The sequence below is a fragment of the Amblyomma mixtum genome, chromosome 3 (assembly GCF_055824585.1).
Source record: "Amblyomma mixtum isolate Tamu chromosome 3, ASM5582458v1, whole genome shotgun sequence".
Taxonomy (NCBI): Eukaryota; Metazoa; Arthropoda; class Arachnida; order Ixodida; family Ixodidae; genus Amblyomma; species Amblyomma mixtum.
In genome coordinates this window covers 163,028,658-163,040,353 of record NC_143014.1, presented here as the reverse complement: position 1 = coordinate 163,040,353, position 11,696 = coordinate 163,028,658, and the positions used below count along the sequence as shown (strand labels likewise).

Genomic DNA, 11,696 nt, shown 5'->3' with positions numbered 1-11,696 from the left:
TTTCGAGCCGATGATTTCACCTCCGCAGATCTTCTGGAATTAGTCCATTTTATAAAGCCGTCCTTGAAAAGAAGTACCGCCTAAAAATGTCCACACACAAACCAAGCAAGCTTTTTCATTGTGGAAAAATCAAAACTCTTTATTTACAACTTATGTACAGCATGGTTTTTGAGCCTCTGGCGCATTTGCTGACCGTACCAAGCTGAAGATGTCTTGTACTTCAGTCCTTCCTGCGGATTACAGCTTTTGTCCCGCACCTGCAGAGAGACGAGATTAAAGCAGAATTTAATTGCACAGTTTAATGCACCTCCCATGTGCATTGGAAAATAAGAGCATCCATTCCTTCAGAGACGTCTGCGTAGACGATTCAGGCTACGGAGGGCATGCAGAAGGTGCTGAGGACCCTATACACCTCCAGACATTAGATAACTTAGGAAATTTCTCGCAGAAGCATGTAATCAGAAGCGGTGTGCATGTACAGGAAGGCTGCATCGCTGGGTGAAAGGTAGCACGTGCATTCACCGCTAATAGTTGCGCTTGAGCTTCCTGATTTTTACTTCCTTGTCTTTGCTTCCTCCTTTTGATAGCTTCGCTTTGCTGATTGCCGAATGAATCTCTGGACTATCACAATGATAGCTGCACTGCATGGTCGAAATGCACGTATTAAGGGCATGGCGGAGGTCGATTTTGCGTTAATCGCAGTAGCAGTGACCGAGAAGAGCCTCCCTGTAATGGACCATCCACGCCAGGCTGCAGCTACATACTTGTCGATGTTAATGGTAGCCATGACCGTATCCGCCCTTGAGCAGAAAGACGCCTCCGCCGTGTCCTCCGAAGCCTCCGTGTCCGCCGCCATAGCCGTGGTGGGCGTGACCGAAGAGGGCTCCTCCCTGGTGCAGCTTGTGGACGTGGTGGACTGTCTTGACGAGGAAGCTAGGGCCGGGAACCGTCTTGTGGTAGCCGTGACCATAGCCACCGCCGAAGCCGCCCCCGTGGCCCCCGTAGAAGCCGGCCAGCGCCACACCCAGAAGGGCGCAGAGGACAACGGCGACAACCTGGGAATGCCGAGTTGCTAGTCATGCGGCGAGCAGCACACAAGCCTATTTCAATTACAAGTTTTCTTTTCTCGGCAGTTGGATAAACCAATGCCTCGTTGTTCTTGGATAAACCAATGCCCGATTTAGTGCCGCTACAACCTGCGAAGTTTAATGTTACCTGAAGTGCCGAATCCCCTCAGAGTACGCTCATGCATCTTTAACAGTTAACAGAGCTCCACGCAAAAAATGCACTCTAGCCTGTTAAGAAATACAATCGCACTTTGCACTTATGTTATCGACTGCTTCGTATTTCGTGCACCACGTCGCCATCGCCAATCCTCTCTGCCTGCATCTTCGCCTAGCTAAAGCGCGTATGCCTGATGCGCTCAACTTTCCTACTTTTCATATGTGTTTTGTTTCTAAGAGAGATTATGAGCGCGATAGCGCTGACTGTGGCGCCCTAGTACCATGGCTCTGGCGTCACCTGCAGAGCAGGTCAAAACTCCACTCAGATGACGCCAGCCATGGAAAACTGCCCAGCGTTGACAAATCGTACTGAAGAAAAAGCGAACATCTCGAAAATAACCCGGTTTTTGACGCACTAAGCTCTCGCGAGGCTTCGCGTGAATACGTTTTACCTGAGGCAGTAGGTAAGACCTAGATATGTGGTTGCGGCTCCTTGTGAGATCACGTAGGCTGGAATCGAGGTTCACTTTCGCAACAGCCTACCAGAGGCCCGACAGCCGATGCTGTCGAGACATCTTCGCATGCTACTGGCTTACGGGAAAACTGCACGGGGCTGGCACAGTTCTTAGGCAGCAAGAGAGACGGTCATCGCCACGAGATCAATGTTATCGATAGCACCAGGTGGCGCGTGCCGCAGATGCCACGTTGCCTATCGTAAAAAGGAAAGCGTAAAGTGAAACAAAACACACGACCCCGTAAGCCGGAATCACTCCTTTCTTTGCTCAGATTTTTGTGCGCACAGGTTTTGCGTTCTTAGTTCTGACACAAAACGCCAGCGCCGCAGGAATTAATAACGAGCTCTACAGCGAGCTATCCGGACGGCAAATGTTGCGTATCAATGTAGACAGGAGCCATTAAGTACAAATAGCTGTCATTGTGACTTCATGAAGTCGATAACGAAATCTGTGGCTGTTTCTAAGTCTCGGGCTTTGCGCCACTGTTTGCAAGAGTTAGGCTCGTGGGCCGATCTTCTCAAGAGAAGAGTTATTCTATGTGTAGCATTGGGCACATTTCTTTGATTTAGAAAAGTGCAGTAAGCGAAATCGAGCCGGCCTTATCTCATGCTGGAATTTGCGACACCGATAGTGAAATATATTCCTCTAACTACACGAACAAAAGAAACTGCCTTATGCTTGTGCATGACAGATTCTTTTGCTGAAATAACCTTACATAGCGGTAACAGGTAGCACGGGAACAGAGGGTAAGAAGCATAGAATTAAGGCCGAAAAAAAAAACATATGCATCGATAACAACACCGAGACATCCACTGCAAGGGCAAGTACCGCAACATCACGATTCGCATTTGCATACTGCCCCGGCCAAAGTATTCATTCGTTCACGGCCAAACTACGCACGTCGCGTCCCTATCCTCCCGAGCGACCTGGTCATGCTGTGAGCATCCATTCTTCCCTCAGTCCAATGCTATCCGCCACAAGTAGCTGCCTAGCGCCTTCCTACGGACACGAGGCTTGGATACATGCGTTGGGCACCTACCAGGGCACGCATAGTCCAAAGTGCTCGATGGGCTTCAAGCGATCGAGTGATGGTTTGACGGTGGCCGGCTCGGCCTTATATACTCGGCCAAAAGAGCCGAGATTTACAAGCACGCACCGTAGTGGCGGCGCCCAAAACGCTCGAGCTGAGAGGGAAATCGCGCCTTTGGACGTTGCGCTGGTCACCCAATGGTAACACAGCCTTTCCTATTCATCTCGCCGTCGTCCGCTGATAGCTATTTTTGTTACCGCTGCATTCCCCCGTTGCTCTCCTTTGGCGGGCATTTTTTGGTACTTTCATTAAGGTCTCTCTCCAAATCCGGCCGGGCTCCTTTTCTTCATCGCAGTAACGAGCGGCCATTCACGGGGCGAGGAGGAGGCGGTGCCCGGTGCAAAGCGTAGGCACAGCGCCGTGTTCGCTTTCTCTTGTGTCCACTTCGGAGGCGAGAGAAACGGCTCGGGCACCCCTCCTTCTCCCAAAAATAGGATCCATACGCTCTGGCCGACGCGCGCTCCGGCGGCGCAGGCAGCGCAACATGTCAGTGGCCGAAAGCGCTCTCCCGGATAAACAATAAAGACAAGGCCGCCGCGACCACACCTGGGGAATGGATCAGATACGGCGGTCGGCGGCAGGCAGCGCAGCCGAATACCACGCCCTTCCAGTTGTGTTTCTCACGCCTCTCAAAAAAGAAACCCAGCTCACGGGCCGCGCGCTTCAGGCTGCGGCCGCCGCTTTCCTGTCTCGGAGCCGCGTACAGGAAAGGCTGGTGCGGCCCGCGGGCGAGACGTGTGACCATCGCGGGCGCGTTTAGCGTAGCCCGCCGCTGCTCGGGGCGCCCGCTTCATCGGAGCTTTCGCCGCTCGGACAGTCGGCCGAGCCCCCGAAATACACGCGTGCCGCCGCCACACGGAAGGCGCCGCCGAAGAGAAGGGGAACGGCCCGTTGCCTGTGCGTGCAGCGGGACCCGCTCCGCGCACGCATCGGCCAAATAATTACCCACACCGGGCGGCGATTCCTCTCGGAGGCCCATTCTTAGCTCGAGGTTCGAAACGTCGCCGAGGGTGCGCACTCTTCTTGTTTGTTTACCGTGGTTAATGTTTCGCGCGCATGTCGCTTATGCGCGCCGGCATTAAGTTTCTTTTTTGTGCCTTTTACTATTGTCGTTATTCCGCTGCGCACGACCCAACGAAGATGGGAGGAGGCCTTCGAGAGCCCAGATCGACAAAGTTTCACTGCTGCCAAAACTTCGCGAGGATAGATTCAATGCCGAACGGGCGCGTTCCTCGGGCCAGTCGACGAACACGGGCGTGGAGTGGCTGAGGTAGGAGCAGAATTTATTTTGCGCTTTGTATTGGAGTTTTTGCAATAATAGTAATGAGGCCTTACATTTATTATTATTGCAAGGCTTCTTGTCATGCTGCGCTTATAAACACGGGGCCAGAACTAAAGTTTGAAAAATCAGCAAAACTTTCTTTTTTTGTTTTAATTTTGACCGGCAACTTCGGCGCTCTGAAGCGAAGGAGATTTAGTCTCAGTTATTATATTACCTTCCTGTTTTTCCGGGCGCGGTGTGATGAGCTATCGCCAAGGCCACTCGCAGCTTCCGTCTCCTCATCCCGTAACAGTAGCCTGCATCCTTTGCAAGGGATCGTGGGGCAGTGTTCGCTGCATGGGCTATGTAAAGGAGCTCTCGCTGAACCCCGGCTTTTCTAAGTTCCATATAAGTGACAGGAAAAGTTCTCTTCATCGTCCTGAAATTTAGATAACCGGAAAACTACATGAGCTGCCCTTCAGTGCACGGAGGCATATCTTTTGGACTCAAAACTTTCAAAAACATAAGTAGTAACAAAGTGCTGCTATTTTCGCCGCGATAACTGTTAATGGAAAGCCTAAAAGGTGTAGGTGCCAGCTTCGACGTACTAAACTTAAGCCGTGCGGCGTACTCGTAGCGCCATCTAGGAGAAAGCCGCAGGAGCAGCAAAATGAGACCGACGGAGAAACCAAAGCGTTTCAAAACGAATAGAAGCGTCTTGTCGAAGGCGTCGTGGTGATCGAATGAGCGCCTGTCCAGCCACCTTTAGAAAGCCAAGTGAACGTTGCGTAGTGCGTGCTCGCCTAGCATGACGAAATATGTAGCGGCTTAAGTAGTGCTCTTTCGCAGTACTTCATGGTGTGCTACAGCTGAGCAGTGCGCGTAGGGAATACCTAAGCCGCTAAAAGCACGCATCGTACGAGAGGCGCAGGAAGGGTAGCAAAAGCGGTTCGGGAATAACCGGCACCGTTGTCAGGATAACGGAGTGCCAGGGAGGTACGACTTGCAGAAGCGGCGCAAGCGACAAAGAGATCAGGAGTAATTTTCATATCACTGCACTAACTCCTCAAGGCTACCACAGCTGTTGCTGTATTATACCCCTGTCACACGGGCACTTTCGATGCTCATTGAACTCGATCTGCATCGAGATTTTCCAGCACGCTTGAAACATCCGGTGCTACACGGGAATTTTCAATGCTCCTTGTGAAGTTTCCCTCATGTGTGCTAGGTGGCGCCAAATGTTCCTCCAACAGCCATAACAAGGTGATGTCCGGCAACACTGTGCAGTCGGGGACAGCGGCAGCCAAATCCGTAGCCAGACGTGTGGCGCACCTCTGTGCCTCTGCTGTTGTGCGATGGAACCCGAGGGTCCGCAACGCCTCCGCGATTTCTGCGTAGACTACGGCGTTTCTCTTCTGGCGCCGCAAATTATCTAGGCAGTCTAGCCAGCAGTCGATGAGAGCGGCTGTCTCGCGCTCGCTCCACAGTGTGCGCGTCGACAAGCAGGAGGACGCCATCTTTGTTGTTTACACTGACGGCGAAGCTTGGAGCGTGGTGCCGAGATTATTTATAAATATGTCTCCATATACACTATTTTACGAGGAGCGGGCAGGAGAGGGAGAAATACTCTCAAACACGTGCGCCGCGCGACACCCCACTGTTGCCGTCCTCCCCTGGGCTGATAATCCGGCGCGCGGAACAACGTCCGCGGCTGCTTAGCTACCGGTCAAGCGCGTGTTTGCGTCTGTACAACAAAAGCAGCAATGTTGTACGAAACACCAACGTCTTCTAGACATCATTGTTTTATTGTCGGTTGCGGAAATAGTCGACGAAAGTAGAAAAAACAAAGAAAAAGTATTTACGTGCACCATGTTATGTGAAGGTCTCAGCATGTCTGCGGTATCCATTTCTTCACCGCTTTTCTGCCGGTCCCGAGTTGCATTGGCAGTGGGCGTAGTTGAACAAAAAATACTTGCGCCAACAAAAAGCTTAAACGTTAGCGCACTTTGTGAACGAAATGCAGACAGAAACAAACCCACTGCCTGTGCCTAATATCGGGCGCGGAACGAAGCGCAGCGCCTGGATTACCAAACTATAATCTGTGCATAATTTTAAGAGATCAAGTATTTGGACGGCTTTGGCAAAGTTCTTTTAATTCAGCAGTGCACTATGTGAGGACTTCACAAATTTGGCCACTTCGTTTCGCCGCCCCACATGATCGTCAATATCGGGAGGGTGTGGGGATCGCCACCTGAAAAAAATAAACACGTCGTTAGTGCAAAAATACTAATTTAATTTGCACAGCATGGCATGAATAGAAGCGGCGACATAAACTTTTACCCAACTGGATAAAGAGGAAAAATGCAGCCATGGCAACGTAAGATGAAAAAATACACGGCATGCACAGGACGGTACACTCTGCCACGCATTGTAATAAATTATTCGACTGAAATCGCATCGAATGCACTGTAAAAAAAATCCACACTATGCATAACCGTGCCAGAGATACAACAAATGCAGCCACTTGAGCAGTGCCCCGACCCGATTGAGATTGGAATTCTCAACACAGGTGCGGCGATTCTGCCTGTAAGTGTAAGTGGTAATAGCGTTCCATTAGCGTACCAACCTATTAGATCGTGTAACTGCACATTTTCTGGTATTTGTGCACCAGTGAGTACTGGCGGGAGCGGAGAAGGCGAGAATGCGAATTGCTTTCAGTCAACTGACTTGTATCGCTCGTAGTACGAACAGCCCTACGCAAGCGGCAGGAGGGGCCGAATTTCAATTTCATCGCGCGTATCTCCGCAAACAAACATTCTAATCATCAGAAGTGGATTCGTTTCGGTCATGTACTCGTTGTTTCCAAAATGTTCAGTTTGTAAACGGGGTACTCTGTCGCAAGCTCAGCATCTAAACTGTGACACTCGCCATGACTGTGACACTCTCACGAAACTCTGCCCTCGCCATGTCCAAGCAGGCAGCGAAAGCGTTCATAAAAAACTGCGCTCCACGAAAAACTAGATATTCATTGCTCTCCGCGATCTTGTGTTTCAAACATTTTGCTTTCGTTTTTTCTAACATGCAACACCGTGCCGCATTCGCCCTACAGGCAACCGGCGACAAAAAAGCACGCGTGAACTGCGAGCATGGCACTCACCGATGCTGATCGTTCGCTGCGTCGAGGAATGGTCGCTTGCTCCCAGTTGGTTATTGCAGGAGCTAATGGCATAGCACACACGAGGATGGACACGAGGCGAACGCCCACCCAAAATTTCTAGGCTTGGCAGGAATAAAACGGGCGAATGACACTTTCAGAGATCGCACGCTGCTTCGTCTGCAGCCCACCGGCTGCAAATTATCAGTCCAAGATGGCGTCGGCGGTAGGCGGCGCTGGAGTAAAACAAATATGGCGGCGCCCAGGTATCGAAACTAAAATCATGTATAAGCAGGCATAGTGCCTGAAAATGTTCTGTCTTGCATTTTAATCAATTACAAAAACAACAGTTGTAGTTTTGTTTTTTTAACTAGTGTTTATTTTTATAGCTTCGTGAGAGCGAGAGTGCTTTCGATTGTGCTTGGAACCTCAAGCACTCTTGAGGGGCCGGCATCGAGTCAAGCAGGCTCGAGCTCGATTGCGCTTGAAAGTGGCCGTGTGACAACCGTCGATCTGCATTGATTTCGATGAGCATTGACTCAATGAGGATCGAAAGTGCCCGTGTGACAGGGGTATTATACAGGGTGCTTCACGTAACTTGAACCAGAGATTAAGAAAAAGTGGCGCACCGGAGCTGGGGGAAACGAACGAAATATTGTTGCCCGTCGTGTGGCGCTCCTCAGAGTATTTTTAAACTTCCTTGTAGGTAATTAGCGTACTTATGCAATTTTTTAATATTTATTTTAGGACCAGGTGCGTGTTGTTAAGTTGCAGAGGTTATTACGAAATAACCGATCCAATTTTTTGTAGCAAACTACCTCATACGTGGTCCTTCTTCCTCAGCATTTAAACAAAGCCCGCGAAATACGAAAAAAAAGAACCACGTGATTGAGCACTTGCTATACCTTATTGCAGCGCCGCCAAGAGCGTCCTGAGTGAATTAGTTAATTAAACGAAAGGAAAAAATATTTTGAGGAGCTCCCCGCGACGAGAAACAAAATGCCGTTGGCTTCACCCAGCTCCGGTACGCCACTTTTTTAAAATCCTTGGTTCAAGTTACTTGAAACGCCCTGTATATTGCGCCTCAGCGTGATTGCTATGATTTTTTTTGGACGTGTTTCAGGTCTCGAACTATTAAGAAAATTACCAAAGTGAGAAATTTGGGTTTATCAAAGGGATTGTTAGTTTGAAAGGTGACGGCACATTTGCAGGCAGCGCTGCTTTCTAACTGTACTCAAAGACGCATAGAACAATGAACACAATAAGAAGATATACTTCCGAAGACGTCCCCAACAAAAGCGAGATTTAATCAGTCAAATTGTCACCCTTCCTCATATTTAGCTGCTTACAAACAGAATTATTTATCACCAATATTTCACAGCTAAAGATTAAGAATGCATACCTAACCGACGCTTTGACCGTAACGCAAACACCCCGGCATATTCGGGGCCTTTGCCCGATGCTGTTCGTACCTGGACTGGGTTCAATATTCGTTTACATCTTAATTATTTTGATTCTCTGTTATCCCCCAGTTTCATGTCGTGAACTGTAATCACGCAGCCACTGACAACACACGAACTGAATTCACGCACGGGCACAGGCTCATTATGTGCCTGTACCTGTAAAGCGAATGCGTTATGGATACACCAGCAACAATCGAATATCCACTAGTAAGACTGAGAAGCATTCTTTTTGTAGGTAGCACTTCCCTGGAAAAATACTCATTATAGGTGTTTGCGTTCGAAGTTCCGTGCAGGCGTAAACGATCGCGAACTGAGCCACCCCCCTCATATCGCTTTCATCTGGGCCAACAGTTCCGCTAATCCGTTTATTATCTCTGTAAAAGCCGGAAGGGCTCGACAACACAGAAATAAAAAAAAAAACGAAATACGGGGCTGCACTAACACCGGGAACTTTACTGAAGGTCAAGGAGTTAAAACGCTCAGAACAGGAATTTCAAAAAAAGAGCACGAATGTTGATTTGGCGATTGACGCCACGTTCCAGTTATCATACCGGACACTGTAGTATGCACGCATCTCTTGTTGTAACTGAGGCTTGCAAATGGGTCGCTGACGCACTCGTTGCCATTTTCATATATGGCGGATGCTTGGATCATTTCGCGAGTGATCTCACCTGTGCTTCTTGCTAAATGTGCAGCCTCGCTTTGCACCGGTCTTTGCTACATTGCCTGCAATGTAGGGAAAGATGTTGGGAACACACCTTTCCTTCCTTTAAGTAATTATTTTTACGTGTCCCAGCTACATCGGGGCGGTGAGGGACTCTGCAGAGATAAACGCGGGATCAATTTTCGCCACTTGGGGTTCTTGAACATGCACCGCAGACTGGTCAGTTCACGGGCGTTTTTGCATGTCGCCTCCATCAAAATCCTGCCGAGCCCTCGAACTCGTGCTCCTAGGGATCGTGAGGCCGCAGGAGTGGTTAGCTATTTTTAAAACTCGCACCTACATCGGCCATTAGAGTACGGAAGCGACCTTGTGATCAACTCGCAAGTTCACGCAAACGTTTATCAACAGCTAAAAATAACAACAGGCGAGCGTGGTTCACGGCGGTTCCGCCTAACCGCCTCTTCCTTTCAGACAACCATGCGGTTAGACAGGTTGGTGGGTGCCTGCGAATCCTCGATTTACTTTTATTCAACCTTCCGCATTGTTCGGCGATTCTCTGCTTTGAATCGAGCACGGACACTTTTTTTTTTGCGTTGATTTCATGTCCACGCTGTCATCACCGCGTGTCTCCAACTAAATTCATCGTTAATTTCGGTGCATCTGGTCGCAGCTGATGGGGAAAGCTAAAACAACGCGCATTTTGAGAGGCGTAACCGTCACCATCCTTGGTTTCAAAACGCTTGTTCCATAAGCATCACGAGCTTTCTATGTATCGTGAAGCAACACTGTACTAGTAGTTTGAGCATACGCCTCGCATATGGGAGGTGAGGGGTTCGATCCCCAGTGCCGCAGCGTACGGTTGCCGATGTGCACAAGCTTTCCCCTGTCCTGGTGATCGGCTTCTTTAAACTGAAATGCTTGGGAAATAGGTCTTTTACCTCACCTTGAGTAGATGAAAACACCTTGCGTCATGGCACTCTTTGGCCACTGATACTATTGCGCCATAAAAATACGACATCATCATCTTCCTAACCAAACATAGTTTGCAAAATATTTATTTTCATACGCCTTCTTCGGCCCCTTTATCATTGGCTGGCGCCGTCTGTGACGTCAGGGCTAGCACGCAGCGAGCAATATAGTTCGCCGACCCTGGTGTCAAATGCGGGGCTGTCAAGATGGTGAAAGAATAAAACAAGAAATGAATTCTTACAAAATGCGCCCCATGGAGCTATTGAATCAGTCGTTTCTTATTACCCAGACCAATACTAATGAAGCTCTTCTAGCCCGAAATGTTTTAGAATTTCTGCGAAAGCATTTTTACGTCTTTTTTGTTTGAGAAGCTAAAAACTGCGACAAAGGGAACTTTTAATATCTTGCTCAAACATGCTCTTACATTAGAAAGAGTAGCTTCTGCAGCACCGGAAACATGCAAAACGAAGCTACTGTCGATACCGTGTTGCGCCGTATCATATAAAACACTGATGATGATGGCTTTTCAACTTTTGCTCATAACTGGGGACCTTATCCACGGAAGCCGATGCGAAAACATTGAATAGAGCAGCGGTGTACATCTACAACTCAGGAGCTGAGCTTTGATGCGTATGCAATAAACAGCCCATGGTTCTAAGTACTCCCAAACTTACAACTCACGGTCAACATCAGAGCTTAGTGTAATATGGGTGCCTTGCAAGAAAATTGAGCGTAAGGAATGTGTTCACATTTTAAAGGGATCAGCCAGAAAAACAGGACGGATGACGAAATGCGTACAGGGCGCAGGCTTTAACTGCTTGATTCGAGAACGAAAAGACTGCTTTGTCCCATTCACATACATTAAAAATGCCACGCATATGAATCTTTCTTTACCAGTTTGTCGTGGTACCTCCATTTGTTGCACATGCGGTAACTTATGGAAAATGTTACGCATGTTTTCATGCGCTGCCTTGCTTATAAGTCTCAAAGCGCTGTTCTGTGGTCGGCGATGATCCACCATGACAAACATCCTTCCTCATTACCAAACCACTTCGATTCGGGCATGACCCACGAGCCCAAAAATGACTCTGAAAACTGCGACGAATTTCATAGTTTAAAATATAGTATTGTGTCCAAATATGGCTATTCAGTGCATTTTACTGCGACAGCAGTAAGATTGGCACTTGGCGAAAATTCAAGCGTTGTCTGTGTGAAGGCAGGAAATTTTCTCTGTGGGAAGGTTCAGGAAGTGAAGCCTCCGCTTTCCAGAAGCGCCACCCACCTCCTTACCCCAATTCCACCCTCTAGTAGTGCCACCCGCCACTAACTCACCTAACACCAACCCCCACAAGGCCCC

The 11,696-nt window shown here is 48.9% G+C and overlaps 1 protein-coding gene across 1 annotated transcript; it reads right to left on the bottom strand.

The window, feature by feature from the left end:
• Nucleotides 1–773: 773 nt before the first annotated feature.
• Nucleotides 774–3,573, bottom strand: LOC149352575 (uncharacterized). The gene is made up of 2 exons (XM_089575708.1): nucleotides 3,480–3,573; nucleotides 774–1,072 (listed from the first exon to the last, which is right to left on the bottom strand). Exons 1-2 carry the CDS (start codon nucleotides 3,571–3,573, stop codon nucleotides 774–776), a joined length of 393 nt encoding a protein of 130 aa, XP_089431834.1.
• Nucleotides 3,574–11,696: the final 8,123 nt, after the last annotated feature.